Here is a 20767-nt window from a genome sequence, read left to right as displayed (position 1 = left end):
AAGCTTGCTCTTATGAAACTTCTTTCCGACATGGTGAAGCTAAGCCTACTTATAATTATGCCTAAGAGTCAGCCCCAGAGTACCTCTTTTGTTGCTCAATTATGGCTTCTCTCTCTAAACCAACTCTGAAAATAAACTCACTACCCTCACCCCTTTATGTGGGACATGACTCCCAGGGATGAGCCTGGCCATGGTAGGCTTTTGACCAAAAAGGGGAAAAGAAATGAAACAAAAAGTTTTAGTGACTAAGATATTTCAAAAAGAGTCAAGAGGTCATTCTGGGGGTAGTTCTTATGCAAATTTTAGGAAGACATTTAAAATTACCATAGTATGCTAAGCTCTCACCAACAGTAGTCCTGAAAACCCTAATACTGTGGGCTCTAAGACTCTGTAAAAGTTTCTCTTACTGAATTTATTTTTTCAGAAATGTAAGGCCTCCAGATTGTTCCTATGCCAGAAGAGTCCTAATCCAGAGGTACCAGTCTCTCTAAGAATTATCAACCAGTTTTATTCCTCTACCCCAAAAGATCAACACTTCTTTCCAGCACGAAGAAGTTAAAATGGTCATTTTCTAGATATCCCTGAAGACTGTGAGAATGCTCAAATGAGAGGGAGGAGGTGTAATTGAGAAATCCTACCAAAGGATTATGACTACCGACTTGTTATATAGATATTTCTTTTGGTTCTTGTGTATTAGAATAGCTAGAAGGAAATACCTGAAATCACTGAACTGTAATCCAGTAGCTCAGATCTTTGATAACTGTAAAACTATATAGTCTTTACTGTATGACCATGTGATTATAAAAACCTTGTGACTAACACTCTCTTTATCCAGTGTACACGGAGATGAATAATAAAGACCAAAACAAAATTTTAATTTTCTGTGGCCCATTAACTGATTTCACTTGTCTGGTTAGTTTATTTGAACAACCTAATTCAAATTTATTTGACATGGAACCTAGAATATGGAATTAAATCTTGGCATTCTGTACAACAAGTTGATATAATATGCTGATGCATTTCAGAGTGTTTGGGGCACAAAAGGAATAGGTATTTGCAATTCCTCTGGGGAACTGGGTAAAGAAAGCATGGAATTATTAATGTTTTCTTCCTGGGGAATTCTTGCTATTCTGTCAAGCAACAGAGCTCCCAATTTAATAAGCCAAGCCTTCAATCTTGAGGCTTGCCCCTATGAAACTTATTTCTGTAATGGCCAAGCCCTTGATTTTGAGGCTTGCACTTATGAATTTATTCCTGCAAAGGAGAATTTAAGCCTACTTATAATTATACCTAAGGGTCACCCTACTGCACCTATTTTGTTGCTCACATATGGCATCTCTCTAAGTCAAACTCTACAAATAAACTCACTACCTCCACCACTACATGGGACATGACACCCAGGGGTGAGCCCTGGCCTGGCACTGTGGGACTGGCAAAGCTTTCCTTACCAAAAGAGCAAAAAGAAATAAAGTAAAGTCTCCAAGATTTAAAACGGAGTTGGGAGGTTATTCTAGAGGTTACTCTTACACAGGTTTTAACCAGATATTGCAAACTGCCAAAGTATGCAAATCCCCAAGTAACAGTGCTCCTGAAAACCCTAAAGGAATACTCTGGGCTCTATCTAAGAATCTATAAAAAGTTTTATGTATTGAGTTTATTTCTCAGAGACTTAAAGCCTCTGGATTATTCCGATGCCAATTAAGCCCTGAAACCCAAAGTTACCAGTCTCTCTAAGAATGACAACCAATTTCATTTTCCCCACCCCATAATGTTGATGCCCCTTTTCAGCATGAAGAAGTTAGAACAATCTTCACCTAGATAGCCCTCAAGAGTAAGGAAATAGACAAACAAGAGGGAGGAGTTGCAACTGAGATTTAAGAATTAATGAATGATTATGATTTTTTAAACTTTCTAGCATATTATAGAATTGCCAAAAGCTAATGCCTGAAATTACTGAAACTCACTGAACTAGTCCCAGCCCTTGTTTTTACTTACTATTGGGATGGTTATTCTAGCCTAGTGTCAGCCTGTGTTCATACTTATTAATGTGATAGTGACAACTCCATCGCCCCTTGTTTGAATCCATAAAAAAACTTAACTCCTTAGGCTTGAGAAAACAGATTTTTAGGTCCAAAGGCTATTTGATTTCCTGCTTTGTCCTTAGCAATAACTCTTCCTCCTTTTGGAGAAAAAAAAATCATTTATTGACACATACCTGGAAAACTCACTTAACTAAGCCCATGTGCCCACAAAAAAATATTGTTCTTTCACTGAAGTTTTCAACTTCAAGCTCTAGAACATCTCAAAGCTAAAAATTATTAGGATGCCACTCAAAGATGACCATGAAGTTATAAGATCACTCTTCTCAGAATGTTATAACCAGGTTTCAAAGGGGGCTTCACAAGTTTCATCAAAAATCTTGTGTTCCTACAGATTTGAAAAGATTGACCATTCAAGCAAAATAAGAGAAGACAGAAAAACAAGTTATGGTTTTTAAGCATGAGTCTCCAATTCTAAAAGCACAAAGGCAAATGCTTGAAAATGCAGGCTTATGAGCTGCTTTTAATATGGCAACTCTATATAGCTTATAACAAGATCAGTGGAAGTGTTGAGTAGCAGTATTTAATGATGATACTGATTGTCAAAAGAACTGCAGAAAATTCCCACTAGTCATACCAGGCTGACAAATGCTCAGGGCTTCAAAAGAAAAGAGTAGCTCCCAAATTCTTCAAACTCAACTTCTTAAATTCACAGGTAATCTTCTATTTTTAAAATTCCTAGGTCAAAAGTTAAAGACAGCCATACAATACCCACTTTACAACTATTAGGTGTTTTCAAAATACTTAGAAGGAGGGTGCATGGGTGGTTCAGTGGCAGAATGCTCGCCTTCCATGCGGGAAACCCGGGTTCAATTTCTGGACCATGCACTCCCCCTTCCAAAAAATATTTACAAGGAAAGAATCGGGTATAGTTTATATATCCTTGTGGTAGACTGAATTACGGACCCCAGAAAAACATGTTATTAAACTTAATCCATTTTGTGGCTGTGACCTCATTGAAAATAGAACTTTCTAAAGATGTTATTTTTAGTTAAGTTGTGGTTAACTAAATCAGAATGGGTCTTACCCCTATTACTAGAGACTTACAGAGGAGGCCACACGGAAGCAAGAACATGAAAGCCAAGGGAACCAGGAAAAGAAAGAAGAGGCTACAATGTGCATTGCTAAGTGATAGAAAAGTCAAGGACCCAAGGACCATCTGCAGCCAGCCCCGGAACTCTACAGTTTTTAGGGAGGAAGCATCACCTTGCTGATGCCTCAATTTTGGATTTCTCCTAGACTTAAAACTGTGAGCCAATAAATTCCTGTTGTTAAGAACAACCCATTTTGTGGTATTTGTGATCATAGTTGGGAAACTAAGACAATTCCAAAAAGATATCTCATTCCTTTAGTCATTCAACAACCATGAGCATCCATAATGCAGAATGAACCATAAAAAACTGCTGATATTTGACTATTTTTGACCTATGAGGAATGGTAATTTTGAGTGGTTCAATCAAAAACCAGGTACGGTCCTAGTGTTAGGATATGGTTGTGAATAAAATAAATTCTCTACCTTTCTATGGTCTATATTTGTGTGTGCACATGTGTGTGTGTGTTTACATGTGAGTGTGGGGAAGATAAACAAACAAGTAAATAGATCATATATGAGACGGTGTTACCTGCTTTGAAGAACACAAAAGGGTAAGAGTGATAAGGAGTCAGAGAAATGGTTGTCGCTATTTTATATAGGTGTGCAGGGAAGGTCTTGCTGATAAGATGACATTTGAGGAAAATCCTAAATATAAAAGTGGGAGTTAGCCTTTCAGATCCCTGTACAATGGCAAAATGTGGTCAACAGCAAGAAAATTTCTGTTAAGTTCATGCTAAAAAAAAACAAAATAACAAATAATTCTACTAAAGCTATAGAGTACTAGAACAATTACAGCTCCAATTAAACTTGTAACCAGTCAATCCACACCTAACAAGGTTATTTCACCAAAATTATCATTGTGGCTTACAGTTCATATTCTACATGAACATGAGTTTCATGCTAGCATTATAATTTTTAATCTATGTTTTCAATCTAATAAATATCAATGATTAAGAACATACAGAGATAAGCAATTTATTCTTACATCTTTTGAAGAACCTGGGCCATCACAACCCCATTCGTTAAATCTTCCACAGTCTGGCATGGCGCATCTACATTAAACGTCTGGATCTGAAAAAAAAAAAGCGGGGGGGGAGATTCTATGGTTAACTATATAAGAGAGTTCTTAGGCTTCCTTTTGCAATTATATCATCTAAGGAGTCGAAATACATTTTAAAAAGTAGAATAGTTGGGGGCAGTTTGACAGTGGCTCAGTGGCAGAATTCTCACCTGCCATACCAAAAACCCAGGTTTGATTCCCGGTGCTTGCCCATGCAAAAAAAAAAAAAAAAAGTAAAACACTTGGAAGTATTCCAGTGTGGATAATTTCATGCAGATTATTAAAATTTCCCCAATTTATTAAAAGAAAAATTGTGGTAGACAATGGGTGACTACCCAACATTTATTTACTCAAAGATGACCTATCCAGGATAACCACAGTAACTTCATCCCCACACCAGAGCCTGATTCCGGGATGGATAGGTCAAGCCAGTTTGGGCCAATGAGAAGCAAGATGCTTACTTGAACTTCTGGAAAAGAAATGTTAATCTCCTCAATGTGAATAAGGAAGTTACTGCTTGAATTGTCACTAGCAGTCGTCTTGTGACTATGAAGGGATTAAGTCCTAGGATGAGGTCAGTGTGGTAGATGGCCAAGAGAAGAGAAAATGAACTAGATTTTTGATGCCAAAATTGACCCACTGATTTGACAAAAACTTTAAAGCTTCCTTTTATATAAGGTAAATTTCTTTATTGTTTAAGCCAATTCAGTTTGAGGTTTCTGTCAGTCAGAGACTAAGCATTCTGACACTGTATAGATGGTGTCATACTTACTATGGTTAAGTTAGATATTCAATTCACTCTGATTTCAAATGTACCCTGAATTAAAATTTTGTACTGACCAACATGATGTGGCCATCAAAGTGTTATAATAATCTTATTGTAGAAATTAACTTGGTGAGTAAGAAAATGTAGCTGAACTAACAATGATTAGATCCAGCAGTACAATCAGGACTTAGAAGGAAATATAATCACTTAGAACAGTCAGATACAGCCTATGCCCCCACAGAGTTTACAGTTTATGAAATGAAACAGTACTACAGGAAGTTTAAACAGCAAGGACAGAGATGAAAAGTGAGAGTGGGATGTAATGTAAGAATGAAAAGAAGCTTAGTGTGGATTGGGTAGGGGGGTGGGGATTAAAATGGTGAGAGACAACTAAAGAAGCATACAAAACTTCATAAGTCATGTAGGACTTTATCCTGAAGAGCAATGGGGAGTCAGCAAAGAATTTTTAGCAGGAAAGTGAGGTCATATGTGTTTATAAAGATCATACAGGCTACAATACGAAGAAAGGATTGGATGGAAAAAGGCAGGGAGATCTATTTTAAGTAGGTTTACATATTACCACAGATGAGATTATATGGTAGGCTAAATAGTGATAATGAAAATATTAGGAATAATGCATAGGGGACTGTCTTCACATACATCTTTATTTATTGGGTCATATTCCTAGAAATAAAAGTGGTAGGTCAAAGCACATGTAGATTTTAAGGCTCTTGATAAATATTGTCAAACTGTCCTTAATAAATGCTGCAACTCTCTTAATAACAGTAGGCAAGTATCCACTTCTCTATATCATATCTATAAAATTTTTTAAAATACCTGTATTTCATGCATGATTTTTCTGTAAACCCACAACTTCCCTAATAAAGGAAGAAAAAAAGGAAAAAAAAATTTTTAAAAGGAACTATTAACAAATACAGTCAGCAGCTTCTTCATATTTTCTATATAAGAGAATCTCATGCGTAATGATCAGGTTATGGTGGTAGAGGCTAAGGGAATTAACTTGAAGGTCCATATAAGTAGCTTTTACTTAAGAATCTATTTGAGGCAGGTAATGAAAACAGTGTCCTTCTAAGTCACCCCCATGATGCTAACCTAATATATAGCATTGGCTTAGTAAATGATTGGTAAATGAATAAATGCTACAAATAAACATCATCTGCAGAGGATGAGTCTGAGTTTTAATCCATACTCTCAGCTGCCTCCATGTAGGCCATGTGGTGGTAATAATGTAGTTTAAAAAGAAATAAATACCAGCGTTCCTTTCACAGTTGGTAAGTTAATGGCTCATTTTTCAAAAAAATCAATCTCCTTTCTTGTAGATTTGTTTAGAAGGAAAAAGAGAGGCAACAGTGAGAGCCATATCTCACTTTATCTCTCTATCACTAACCTTACCACAGTGCTCAATACAGAATAGGCCCTCAGTGTATGTTGTCTTGAACGGAACCTACTAATTTTACTCCCAGCTTTGTTCCTAATTTGCTGCATTAGATTGGACATGTCACTTCATCTCTCTCAAAACTGGTTTTCCATCTAGAAATTGGGGACAAAATGCCTTCTGGAGGGGTGTGTTGCTTAAAGAATGAATGAGAAAACAAACACACATGATGTATTTTGAAAAGTCTAGGTAAAGCACTAGAACCCAAACATGGTTGTACATCAGAATCATCTGGGAACTTTCTATTTTGAAAATACACATTTTTTGGCTCCACCTACTGAATCATAATCTGTATATAGTGGTGGGGGAAGAAGGCTGGAAATCTACAAACTCATCAAATAATGCTTATGCAGCTGGGCACTGGTTTGGCATTTGGAACCCTCTGATCTAAAACACTACCCAAATGTAATGATGAAAGATTAGAAAGTTGCCTCTTATCAATGAGAAGAAACAATTCAATAAAGCAGGTAATTTAGTTGTAAGACTATCTGTTTTTCTGTAGGGATTTAAAGTCTTTTTCATTTTAATTTCTAGACAATTCTTATTTTCTCTGTATTAGGCCTTGAGATAAATAGATGTTCACTGAAGGCTAGAGGATGTCCCCTCTATTTTGGCATGAAAGTAAAGCAGATCCCAAGGAGATCTCTTCCTATAGGGTTTCCTTTTGGGGTAATGAAAATATTCTGGAATTAGTGGTGATGGTTGCATAGTTTTGTGAATATACTAAAAATCACTGAATGTTATACTTCAAAAGGTTGAATTTTATGGTATGTGAATTATATCCTGATTTAAAAAAAAGTCTATCACCCCTCAGTTCCCCAATACTCTGGGGTAGTTCAGTAAAGCAATATAGTAAAATCTGAAAATAATTGCAACTAATTGAATTAAGGCCTGAAATTCTACCTGAAGGGTCAGAATCTCTCTTTTAATTCCACCAAGCTCTATTAACATCATTCAACCTCCTACTTACTCTGCTCTGGAATAAGTATCATTAGAGTAATGATTCTCAACAGGGGCAATTTTGTTCCCAGGGAGACATTTTTGGTTGTTACAACCAGATGGGTGCTATTGGCCTCTGGTGGGTACAGGCCAGGGATACTACTAAATGCCCTACAATGCACAGGGGAGTGAGTGCCCACAACAAAGAATTATTCAGTCTCCCAAAAATGTTGATAGTGTCAGGGCTGAATAACTTTGGTCTAGAAGTTGTTCTCAAAGTATGGCTCTCAGGCCACTAGCAAAAGGGATGACTGCTAGAAACAAAAAAATCTCAGACTCTAGCCTGACCTATCTGGAGTTAGAGACCAGCAACCTGTGTGTTAACAAGTCCTCCAGGTGACGCTGATGAATGTTAAAGTATGAGAACCAATTCTACAGTTAGCAACCTCAGTATTAAATATAAATGTAATTAAAACACAGAGGTGAAGTTATCTGTCCATGGTCATCTATAGTTTGTACGAAACAAAACTAGGATTTAAACCTAGTCTAATGTCAGAACCTGAATGCTTAACTACTATGCCATAATGACCCCCAATTTAAAAAAATAATAAAAAAGCTTCAAAAAATATGTGACAACTTTTATACAACAGTGATTTCTTTATTCCTTCGTGAGAGGGCAAAAATTGTTGCCCTCCCTAATTCTATGGACTAGTACACATTTCATAGGCTGCTAAAAATCAGTACTATGATTATTATAAGAATATGTTACTACTGTTGCTGGCTTCCCAGAATAAATGTACTCAGCCTATATGATGATTCTTTCTCCATGCAATTTATGGCCATTAACTGGTAGCAATCCAGATTCTTTCATGTTTTCAGTCCCTAAAACCAAGGAAAGTACAATCTTTTCATTGAGATTCATATATAGTTCAAGAAATTAGCCTTGACAGGTTTAATAGGGCAGGGCAGATATTTCTAACAGGCACATTTTGACTCAGAGGGTGGGGAGAGGAGGCAGAATGGAAACTTCAAGCATATCCTGTTGAACTTGCTTGCTGCACAAACTCTGATTTGAAATTTAAGGTTAAGATTTTTTCCACTGGTAGGATAATACTTGGTCTTTTCCTAAGTATTCCTCTTTCAAAAGACATTTGGGCAGGTGATGGTGGCACAGTGAAAGAGTTCTCACCTGCTGTGCTGGAGACCTGGTTTGATTCCCGGTGTCTGCCCAAGCAAAAAAAAAAAGAAATTTGGAACATTTGTTTTTTGGGCTCTCTACTATAATGGCAATTATCTAGCATTTGGGGCAATGAGTTAAACCACAGAATTGAAGTCTGCATGGGTGACAAAGGTAACCCTTTTAAGTGCCTGAACTTTAACCATTTCTGATGGAAGAACTTCTAAAATGTATTATACACATCTCTCTTCTCTCAAACTAAATGCTATATAGTGAAAATACACTAAAGTTTGATATTCAGGATTATTATGATCTTTAATACTTGAACGTGGAGGCTCTTATATAAGGCTGTCAGACCAAAGACTGAATCACCCAGACTGAACTTTCAGTTCCTGGGTCTTCTCTGTCACTGACAGCTGTCTGGATTTTGGAGAGTATTGCATTTCCCTTCCAACCTGATGGGTGCAAAGAAAACACACAACCAAGTTGGCTACAAGTTTATGTAAAATAGAGTCAATTATTTAAATGAGAATCTTTTCATTGAAGTGAATTGCATAGATAATTTTCTTGCATTTGGTCTTTGAACTGTGTTCAGCATTAACCAGGCCTCAGTATATGTGGGATGTTACTAGACTACATGTACACTTTCCACTACCTCAAACATTTTTCATGTAAACATTTATTCTGCCTCTTATAAAAATTAAAACTCAAATTTTTAAACGTTTCCAATGCCTCTACACCTTGGAACTCTACATCTTTGTGTGAACCTGACCTCCAGTTTCTGTCACTGATAATCGCTAATCTTATCTCTTCCAGAACTTTTTCGTTGATTAGACTTTCAAAGACCTTCAAAAAGCCCATTCTACAACACCACATTCCTTGACTTCTCTACACCTGATAATATGAATTATCTTGGTTTTCTTGACATTTTTGCCAAATTCCAAATTATTCTAGATTTTCTCATATTCTCTAGTTTGTTAGTATTTCTTCAAACTTCCTCTATGATTTTTCCTCATTATTATTAGCATTTCTCAAAGTGCACTACCCATCCTTTTGCAGATACTCTTCAAATACACCTGTTTCCATGACTTCATAAATTGTAAACAATGTATCCCTACTTATAATTGATTAGCTTCCTCATCTTTGCCTTCTTATCTCTTTTTCTAGCATTGAGGGAGGCACTACTTGTACAGGCTCAAAACACAAAATCTTCAGATCCTCAGCCTTTGGTTTCAATCTCTGCCAAATCTATTCCTTCCACAGTATCAAAGAAAGTGGTAATTCTTTATCTCTCCCTTGCCTAGTCAAATCTTGGCCACATTATGCAACTTATCAGTTTTTCCCTCCTCCAAAACACAGCAGTAAAACCCATCTTCTTTGCCTGAGTTTGGAACATTACAGCTCATTATGGTTGTAAGCTGTGTCATAACTATGTATTATTGCAAATAATCTGAAACGCAAAAACGGTTAATATAGAAATTAAAGAATACGCCAAGTCTTACCACTGTATACATTTCAATGTTTTAGAGGACATAATTTGATTTGTAAAACAGCCAAATTATGAAAACCTCACACTCTATTTCCATGATAACTTGCTACAACCAACCAAAGGCAATGCTTCACAAACCTTTCCGTCAAAGTTCCAAGCATAGGAGAGTAATATATCTCCAAGGATCTGAACTTCTAACCCAAACCACCAGCGTTTTACCTTCAAAATTAGAACAAACGTTGTAGTCTTCTCTATAAATACATTCCTGTTTATTTTGCCAAAAAACATATATATTTTCAATATTTAACTATGAGTAAAATAATGCTCCAGAAGGAAACATCAGTTAATCCGGTAATTTTGCATACCCTTCACACTCCTTCTTCAGAAACCGGCACCACAATTTGAGTAATAAGCAAGTATGGCTTTAATGATCGGTCCTTGAAGAAGCTGCTTAAATGCAAGACTGCTGGGATAAGAATTGAACGCATATTTGCTTCTAAAATGTGAGAATATTAATAACCGTTTAATAAAGTTATAATCCAAAAACGCTACTCCAAACGTCCTTGGGTTTCATTACTAATTCTCAATTGCCTTACAGATCTATGTATTTACCTCTAATATCTTTTATAAACACCTCCATACCACTTCCTTTCAAATCTCCAAAATGCATCTTGCCTTTTAATACTCTCTCTTTCTGGGCAAAACCCCTGAACAATTTTCTGGACCCCAATCCGGAATGTCTCTCGGACTCCTTAAAAGTACTTCTGTTTTCTTTTCCAGTGGACAGGGCGCGTCCCTGGAGGGGCTAAGCTCCATCCTCCGTGAACCAAACAACAAAGGCGAGGAGCGTCGTATCCAGGGGTCCCGAGTGCCTCTACCGGCTGCGCGGGGGCGCAGGGAGAACCAACGCTTTGGTGTCCTCTCAGAAGCGCAAAAGGGAAGCACCAGCGCCTCACCAGCTGCAACCAACAACAATCCTAATTACAGTGTCGCCTGCATCCCATCATTACCCTCCACTGAGCCGGTTTCCCCTCGGACAGCAGCCAACACCTCAAGCCAGGCAAGTTTCTCTCTGACCCTGGGCCAAGCCTCCTCCCCACCACCGGCCGTTCCCCGCCTGACCCCGGCGGAGCCGCGGGTGTAGCCGCGGCCCGCACCCGCGTCCCCCGGCTCCGCCCGCCCCAGGCCCCGGATGTGACGGCACCGCCGCCCTCAGCGCTTGCCCCCCGGGACCAGTGTGGGGGGATCCCGGAAAGACGGCTGGGGGAGGGGGTCTACCCACAGACCCGCCAGGCATCACATACCCAAGTGAGAAGGCTTTCGCACAGCTCCACCCGCTCCACCGACTCCACGTTGAACATCTTTCCCTCCTGGGGCTCGGCAGTGCCTCCCTACTTAGCCAGAAACGGCTGCTGCTCGGGTTCGGGTGAGGCCGGAGGGTCCGGGCAGCTGACCTGGCCTCTGGTCCACCGTCTCCTCCGGCCCGGGCTGCCGACTGTGGCCGCGGAGCTTGCAGCGGCTCCCGCACCGTCACCCCCTCTGCCCCTCCTTCTTTCACTCGGGACCGCGCGCCCGGCGCGCGCGCCCCCGGCCACGCCCGCAGTCCCGTGTCCCCGCCCCAGCCTCGCATACCCCTCCCCCCGAGAACCACGGCCGGGCGAGAGCCGTGGTGGCCGACCCACTGCGCATAATCGCACTCGGGACCGGCCCGCCTCCCCGCGACCGCGCGCGTCCCCGACTCCGGCCCCGCTGCGTGTCGCCTTGCGCACGCGCTCGGCTCCGGCTCCGGCGGCAGCGGCCGCCAGGTTCTTTCTCGCCCGTCCGCTCGCGCCCGCACGGAAGCTCGGCAGTGCGCGTGCGCCTGTGCCTGCATCCCAAATTAAAAAAAGAAGCTGCAAGTGGTTTCCTGGGAGGGGTGGCGGGGGCAATCCCCGGAAATAAGCTATTTTCAGTCAACGGGAATTGGCGAGGTAGTTCCTCTGCGGTGGAGAGGTACGCGGCCCCCCTCCCCCTCGGCCCGCGGCCTCCCGGCGCCCTGCGCGCGGCGAGCCACGCCCACCCGGATCCGGGGCCCGGGAGAGTCGCCGACGACTCGGGGCTGCCGGGGCCGGCAGTTCCATCTGGGGGTCGTCTCAGGGCTGCGGAGTTGCTTCGGGGAGGGAGCAGTCGCTGCATCGAACCCCAGGTCTCCGCCTTCCTTTGGGGATCCGGGCAAAGCCCCAGAGTCGCACAGTTGCCGTCGGGATTGGCCCGGAGACGGAGGAAGGGCCGACGTGGCGGGTGTCTCGATGGTTCTCGTGGGCTTGGCGGGCGGTGAGGAGAGTCTGCCGAACCTTCTTTGGGTCAGTTGGAGTCTTGACTCCCTGAAAACTTTAAAGTAGGGAGAGGGTGTGCGCTTGGTCACTAATCCGTAAGCGTTTTGGAGCGTTCCTAGGGCCTCTTGGTAGAGGCTTGTTCAGAGTTGGCTGTCTCCCTTAGTGGAGAGGTGGCTTGCCCTCGAGCACTCATCTTTTTCGAGTAGTGAATCTTTACAGGGTTACCGAAGCTTATAACAAACCCAGAGGAGTGCATGCAATATACAGATTTAAAGACTAATTCATAATAAAACACCCAGATAAAAACAACATTGCCGGTACCCCAGGAGATCCCCCACTCACACCCGGGTTGCTCTGTAAACATAATTCCCTCCCTAGACTGATTTTTGTAATAATCACTTTTTTGCTCTTCTTCATAGCTTTACCATCTGCATACGTGCTTAAACAGTATAGTTTTACTTTGCCAGCTTTTGAACTTTATGAAATCGTTTTGCTATTTTGTGGCTTTCAATTAAATATTAAATTTGTATATCTGTAGGTAATTTTTACTGTTGTCTAGTATTTCTTTGTCTGATTAGAACAATGTTTCCATCCTGTTGTTTGGCATTTTGTTGTTTCAGTTTAGGGCTATTAAGAACAATGCTATAAACATTCTTGTACCTGGACCCCTGGGGGCATATGTCCAGAAACTTCTTTAGAATACTTCTTGGAGTACTAGTAATGGAAATGTTGAATCATAGGGTATTTGTAACTTTACCAGATAATTCCAAACATTTATTTGAGATTCAGCAAAGATAACTTCCCAGCACACATGTTTACTTTATTTTGCAGGTGCTGGAGTCTCCCTTTTCCGATTAAGAGTAGGTTTTCTCATTTTGCATCCAAAAGCTGGCAAGACAGCATAGAATTTTTTAACAGTACTGTTGAGAAGGTACCAGTTAATAGTTCACACATGATGATATATCAGCTTTTTGAATATTAAAACATACTCGAAGTCTTCTCCGTGACCTTTCCTCCACAAAGGGCAAGAGAAACCTTTAGAGATTAAAAATACGTATCTCATCTTGTTTGGTTTAGTCTATTGCTGCCTCTGGAAGTTTGTCAAACCTGAGTTCCTACATTCCATATTAGGTTGTTTCTCTAGATTTTGTATCACGTCTTAGGCTTATAAAGTCAGTAAGTATGTTATATTGACTTAAGCCTGACTCAAGTGCGTCATGTCTTTGGGGAGATGAGCAAGATGCTAGCCTTTGCTGGAAATACTGTGGTGTAGCCAACATCTTTACTCCAGATGCTCAGATTTTCAAGACTTACCTAATTGGCCTCAAACTTTTTTCTTGAATGTTTACACACAACACTTTTATGCATGATATTGCAGTGTTCTTGAGGTTTCATTTTTGTAGTCCCAGCAACCTTCACTGAAGGAAATGATAATTAAAAGCTGGGTTGTGAGTTATTTTCTGCGGAAGCCATGTGACCTTCAAGATTTTACATGAGTTTGGGTGAAAGGACACTAAGTTTCCCCTTTAAAAGTTTTGGAATTTCCTGTATTTCCTTTATTTTTCTGTTTTTTGTTTTTTCCTGAAAGCTTGGAAAGAACCCAGGAAAATAATATGGTACTTGTCATTTCCTTAGTGCAGTTAGTTGAAGGCGTGTGTTCTCATCAATGGCTGTTTATCAAATTCAAGTAGCCATATGACAACGTACTGAAGTTCATCCTGAATCCCAGGGGAACACATGTTTAGAGCTTTGATTAAAGAGTGTTTGAGATGCTCCACAGTACAGCTATGGGGAAGGCATGGCTAAGTATTATCATGGTTCTCTGATTCCTTGACAGTTGTCAATAATAGTGATTAAAAACTTTAGACTTTCCCTCTTCAGAGAGCCTATCAGATATGCCAAGCAATATGCAAAATGTTCTGCCTTCATTATCTCATTATAAATCTCTTAAAGCAAGGAATTTTTGACCAAAAAAGTGGTGGTTTGATATGATTCAACATAATTTTCCATATCTTATAATGAGCAAGTGGAGACCCACACTCCAAGCCTTGATGCTTCTTTGCTACTTAAACTACTCCTCAGTAATACTTAGCCATCTGAACAATAACGAAGCCAAAGCTAGAAGCCAGTTCCACTTCAGCGTTCTATCAGTTATACCAGAGTTTCCAAATTTTTTTTGTATATTTTGTTCTGTTTTTGTAAATCTCAGTTAAAAGCAGACTCAGTACTAAAAATGCATTTTTGTATGTGACAGGACCTAGAGAAATATAGTAGATACCATGTTCTGTGAATTTAACAACCTTGTTTCAGTTTTCAAGTAGACAGCATTTGATGTCCCCTGCAAGATGTAAGACCCTGTTCTTTGCTCAAAGGAATGAGTCTGGGTTCCTGATCGAAAGGAGCTCATGAGTGAGGGACTTTAGCAACTGCTATTGAGGAAGCTGTAAGTATGGGTGCCTTCCCTCAGCTCTTCGCTGTCTTTAAAAAGCACCATCAGGAAACTGAGAGTGAGTAGGGGCAATTGGTCGGAATGAGACTTGAGGCAGACTTTTTAAATCTTTGAGAGTGAAACGGAATTTGCGTCTCAAGGAAGGAAGTACGCTCTGGCTTTTATTTTTAAAGTAATATATACCTGAAAATAATTCAAACTATATATTTCCCCTGTATTCAGGGGAAAGTGAAGGTCTCGGTCTCTAGTTTATGTTCCCCACTAGTAACCACTTTACCCTTTGAGATTTTTCTTTCCTGCCTTTTTTTTCTATTCCAAAAACTCTGAACCAGAGGTATGTAGTCGTGGTAGGAATTTGAAAAATCATCACGTCCGATTTTTACATATTGCAGAAAAGGAGAGGTTCTGAGACATTGAGGGGGGTCATAGTTGTGGTGTCAGAATTGGAACTAGATACCCAGGCTCTTAATATCCAAGTAGCAACTGCTTTGGGTTGAGTTTAGACTCTGCTGTTGGACAGAATCACCAGTGCTTTTTTGTTTAGACAAGTCCTGATTGTGAAAAACAAAAGTTGGAGAACTGAAATCCAGATTGATCTTGAAATTCATTTTCAAAATTGAAGTATATGGTACCCTCAAGGAGGAAATTTTGTTCTCTGTTGTTTAATAGTAAATCAGATAAGCCTCTTTCCAAACTAAAGTGATGTTTTTCCTTATAATACATCATTGTTTGAGCTGTTAACTCCTACATGTCCTTTTTTACTCTATTAGAAAAACTGCTGGCAGCAGTTGTATCATTGAAGCTCCCCAGGAGTAGGTCAACTCCATTAGTAGATCTCCATGTGAGAGCCCTAGGTTTTAGTGGGGATTTCCAGATGCTGGGAAAATGCAGCTGATGTCTGTTCCTTTCAAAAACTTATCAACAATCTCCTCCTACCCTGTTATTAGGGCAGAACCTCCTTTAGTGGTACCAAAATTTGTGGAAAGAAAAAGTAACCATTTTTTTTTTCAAGGGCATTGGCAACTTCTGCTATAAAATGGTGCAAATAACTTTATATAGCCATGTAATACTTAAAGTAGCCTGGATCTCAGATATCTTGGAACCTGTATTTTAAGATTATAATTGTGTACAGGTCAAATACATATTACCACATATATTGCCATATAATTAGTCACATTACCACTGATTACATCTGGAAGAACTAAAGTAAATGTAACCCCCTCTTTTTTTTTTACTATAAAGTAGTAAACTGCCCACATATATATCATAGGAGAAAATGTTTCTTTCTAGTGATAACTATAATACCTCTGCTGGTGCACTTAACGTGCAAAGCACTTTTTGCCTTTGTTAATTTGGTTTAATTCTCACGTCTCTAAATAATTAGATTTTGTAATTAGAGGCTAGGGACTCTTGCCACAGAGATAACACTTTGGTTATCTTTAAACAGATGCACGTAGCCCTCACTAGGACTTTTGACAGCCATAACATCTCTAGATTAAAAAGAGGAAAAACAAAAGAACAAATAATTTAAAAGAGGGAACATGATAAAATAAAAATCTAAATTGACTATATGCTCCACCCCTAGATTATTTGAGGCTTTTTCTCACTTTCGGTTGGCAGTTCATTGGACTCTTCTTTTGAAATTAAGGTACTAAAATTAGAGCTCGATCTCATAGTTTCTTGGTGTGTACCTTCATAATGGGTATTTGAAACCTGTCATTAGAAAGCTCTGACCTATCAGGCTATTACTATGTGTAAAGCTGGTGAAACCTGCCTTTGATCTGTTGTCCTGTTTAGGTTTCTTCCATGAGAGGTGATTTTCTTACTAGCAGCCTTGTTGAGATTCTTTTCCAAGGGCTTAGACTTCCACACTCAGTTTCCCATTAACAGAGACTCAGCTGATTAATGATGATATTGGATAAAACTCTTTTCAGAACAATAGGTTACATAAATGCAGAACATTATTTTAATTATTAATAGTCATATATATTTAAACATTTATTTCCTTTATCTCCCTTTAGGTGTCTTAATAAGACTTTGAACTTCACTGTTTTGCCATCTGAAAAAATATGTGAATTACCTGTGATATTTGGAGTCTGATATGGTTGGGCTGTCTCCCCTCATACCTGTAGAATTGGGTATTATCATTTTTCCTCTAGTTTAGAATATAGGAAGTAGAGTTTCATATCCTCCCTTTTCTCTTCATAAGGAAATGCAGCCTCAGAGTGATTCCATATTTCAGGCAGTTCAAAGAATTCAGAACCACAAGCTCAGCTTAGTTTCAGGTGAGGCTAATGGTTTTTTAAGCACCAGAATTTTCATTTATTCAATGTAGTTTTAGTATAGATATAAATGTCCTATAGTCTAAATGTTTTTCACCAAATTACTTACACTATAAGTGAGGTAAGTTACTCTTTGACTTTAAACATTTATTAGATCCCACTGTGTACCTGACACTATACTAGTGTAATATAGGTGTATTTGCAGAAAACGACAATACATTGCTTCCCTTAAAAAACACTGACATATTAGGCAAACTAGGACAGATCTATAAATAGCAGCCATACATTAAATTCCATAAAGATGAAAATTCAGTGAAATGAGCGAAGAGTTTGATCTAGTTAGAATTTAATTGGTGTTTGAGGAGTCAGAAAAGAGCAGTTGGGCAAGAGCAGTATCTTTTTGCTTAAATAAAATTAAAGGAGCTGAGCTTGAAGGGAGGAGGGTATTTTTAGTATAAATTTCTTTAAAAGAAACTAAATGGATACTAAATTACAGTGATTGTTTTCTTTAAAATGGAATTCTGTATTCCCCCAAATGTCACTGGCAAATTTGAAAGAACTCAGTAATGGGGGAATATCCACTAGAGTTGTATTTAATGCAGCCTGCTTTAAGTGGATGCTACAAAAAAGTTAAATATGTTAGAAATCAGTTATATATTGTGTGTTTTTTTTTTTTACTTTATTTCATTTTCTCTATGTCATTTGTAACTTCTGTCTTTTCTTCATCTTTTAGTCCTGGAATGGCCACATATCAAGGTGAAGTTCAAAGTTTGAAACTGGATGATGATTCAGTTATAGAAGGAGTAAGTGACCAGGTACTTGTGGCAGTTGTGGTCAGTTTCGCTTTGATTGCTACTCTGGTATATGCACTTTTCAGGTGAGGACAAAGGACAGAAGAATTGAAATAATATATATTCTCAAGGGCCACCGATTTTTGACAGCTTCTAATAATGTTTAATATGACAAGCAAATAATAGATTTCTGTGATTAAATAGATTTACTAAGGTATTTTATTTTTCAGTGGGCTCTGAATGTTACCATATATATTTCTTACTATTAACTGTCTTATAAATTCAAATCTATAATATATATTTCAAATGAAATTTTAATATTTTATATGGGAATATTGCAGTTTTAGAAAAATATAAAATTTTCATAATTGAGTCTGTCAACTTGTAGGCAATGTAGATAATAAAGATACCATATTTTCAGTTTTAAATGGAGAAACTGGGCAAAAAGGATTGGATTTGGACAGTGTAGAAAGAATTCGGATTAGAAATAAAATTACTGATACTAGAATCAGGAATAATGTTTAAAGGCCTCAGATGACTGTGTAACAATACACAGAGACTGGGTAATAAAGTATAAAGTAAAATTTTATATGTATCATTGAAAGCAGAAACAGTAAAAAGTATAGAAGAGAATATAGTTAATTACAAAAGTTACAAATCAGTAAATTTCCTATAACAATTATAGAAAGGATTAATCAACAGAATGTGAACACTTAGAAAAAAGTGGTGATTACTCTTTTACCTCTGCAAGAAAAAAGTGGTGATTACTCTTTTACCTCTGCATTATTAGTCCCTTAGATTTGGGCAACGTTATATTTATTTTGGTAGGATATTTTATGGACTATTTGGTAATACACTGGTGGCCCTAAACAGGGAAAAAAATGACTAAATGATAGGTGAATTCATATTCCATCGCCTAATACAAGGTCCTGAAGATTTTCCCCTCTGTTTTCTCCTAAGAGTTCTATAGTTCTGGTTCTTATATTAAGTTCTTGATACATTTTGAGTTAATTTTTGCAGTTGGTGTGAGGTAGAGGTCCACTTTCATTAGTTTTCATGTGGAATATCAAGTTTTCCCAATACCATTTATTAAAGAGACTATTCTTTCCCCATGGTGTGGACTTGGCACCCTTGTCCAAAACCAGTTGACTGTTCATGCATAGAGTTATTTCTGAACTTTAAATACTAGTCCATTGGTTTATTTGTTTGTCCTAATAGCAGTTCCACACTGTTTTGGATTATTGTAGCTTTGTAGCAAGATTTGAAATCTGAAAGTGTGAGTCCTCCAACTTTGTTCTTCTTTTTCTAGATGGTTTTGGCTATCCAGAGCTGCTTGCCATTCCATGTGAATTTGTTAATTGGCTTTTCCAATTCTGCAAAGAAAAGGCTGCTGGAATTTTGATTGCGATTGCATTGAATCTATAAATTGCTTTAGGTAGTATTGACATCTTAACAATATTAATTCTTCCAATCTTTGAACATGGGATGTCATCCCATTTACTTAGGTCTTCTTTGAGCAATGTTTTGGAGTTTTTATTGTACAGATCTTTTACATCCTTGGTTAACTGTATTCCTAGATATTTTATTCTTTTAGATACTATTATAAATGGAATTGTTTTCTTGATTTCCTTTTCTGATTGTTCATTGCTTGTGTATAAACACATAATTGATTTTTTGTGTGTTGATTTTGAACCCTGCAACTTTCCTGAATTCTTTTTTTTAGCTTTAGTAGTTTTCTTGTGGCTTCCTTGTGATTTTCTAAATAAAAGATCATGTTATCTGTGAACAGATGTAATTCTATTCCTTCTTTTCCAGTTTGGATGGCTTTTATTTCTTTTTCCTGCCTGATTGCTCTGGCTAGGATTTCCTCCACAATATTGAATAGCCATGGTGAAAGGGGGCATCCTTGTCTTGTTCATGATTTCAGGGGAAAACTTTCAGCCTTTTACCATTAAGTATGCTATCAGCTGTAGGTTTGCCTTTATTCAAAGAAAGTTCCCTTCTGTTCCTAGTTTTCTGAGTGTTTTTATCAAAATAGGAGGCTGGATTTTGTCAAATGCCTTTTCTGCATTAATTGAAATGACCATGTGGTATTTCTCCTTCATTCTATTAATATGGTGTTATATTGATTAATTTTCTTATATTGAGCTACTATTGCTTTCCTGGGATAAATCCAACTTGGTCATGGTGTGTAATCCTTTCAGTATGCTGTTGGATTTGGTTTGCTTATATTTTGTTTAGGAATTTTGCGTCTATATTACTAAGGGATGTTGGTCTGTAATTTTCTTTTCTTGAGATGTCTTTATCTGACTTTGGTATTAGAGAAACTGGCTTCATAGACTGAATTAGGAAGTGTCCCTTCCTCCTCAATTTCTTTGGAAAAATTTGGGCAGGATTGGTGCTAATTCATCTTTAAATGTTTGGTAAGTTCACCAGTGAGACCATCTGGTCCTGGGCTTTTTTGGGGGCAGGGAGAAGTTTTGATAGTAAATTCTCTTTATTATCGGTCTCTTGATATTTTCAATGTTTTCCTTTGTCAGTTTAGGTAATTTGTGTGTTTTTAGAAATTTATCATTTTTATCTAGGTTATCTAATTTGTTGATGTGTAATTATTCATAATATCTTTTTATAATCTTTGTATTTTTAAGGTGAAAGATGTCTTTCCCTCCACACACACACACACACACACACACACACACACACACACACACTTTCATTTCTGATGTTAGTTATTTGCTCTTTCTTTTTCTTTTTGTCAGTTTAGATAAAGGTTTGTCAATTTTATTTATCTTGTTGAAAAGCCAACTTTTGGTTTCATTTATTTTCTCTAATTTTCTATTCTCTAATTTTC

The 20767-nt window shown here is 38.3% G+C and overlaps 2 protein-coding genes across 10 annotated transcripts in view; one reads left to right on the top strand and one right to left on the bottom strand.

Annotated features, from left to right (window-relative positions):
• Window positions 1-11636, bottom strand: part of HOOK3 (hook microtubule tethering protein 3) — a 176191-nt gene extending 164555 nt beyond the window's left edge. For 2 of the 3 annotated variants that reach the window (XM_077152638.1, XM_077152639.1), the window contains exons 1-2: window positions 11384-11636; window positions 4178-4263 (exon numbers count right to left, since the gene is read on the bottom strand). In XM_077152638.1, the coding sequence (XP_077008753.1) occupies window positions 4178-4263; window positions 11384-11440 (143 nt within the window). In that variant the 5' untranslated portion in view covers window positions 11441-11636. Of the gene's footprint in view, window positions 1-4177; window positions 4264-10691; window positions 11039-11383 lie in introns of all 3 variants that reach the window. The other variant, XM_077152641.1, reaches the window with a different exon arrangement.
• Window positions 11637-11834: 198 nt separating this feature from the next.
• RNF170 (ring finger protein 170) overlaps window positions 11835-20767 on the top strand; it is a 45453-nt gene continuing 36520 nt past the window's right edge. For 2 of the 7 annotated variants that reach the window (XM_077152627.1, XM_077152633.1), the window contains exons 1-2: window positions 12134-12421; window positions 17859-18002. In XM_077152627.1, coding sequence (XP_077008742.1) covers window positions 17866-18002 — 137 coding nt within the window. In that variant the 5' untranslated portion in view covers window positions 12134-12421; window positions 17859-17865. Of the gene's footprint in view, window positions 12072-12133; window positions 12422-17052; window positions 17129-17858; window positions 18003-20767 lie in introns of those variants that run through there. The other 5 variants (XM_077152631.1, XM_077152628.1, XM_077152630.1 and 2 more) reach the window with 5 other exon arrangements.

Source organism: Tamandua tetradactyla, chromosome 3 (genome assembly GCF_023851605.1).
Source record: "Tamandua tetradactyla isolate mTamTet1 chromosome 3, mTamTet1.pri, whole genome shotgun sequence".
In the NCBI taxonomy this organism is placed as follows: Eukaryota; Metazoa; Chordata; class Mammalia; order Pilosa; family Myrmecophagidae; genus Tamandua; species Tamandua tetradactyla.
Note: the sequence above shows the minus strand (reverse complement) of the source record. Positions and strands in the feature narration are given on the sequence as shown.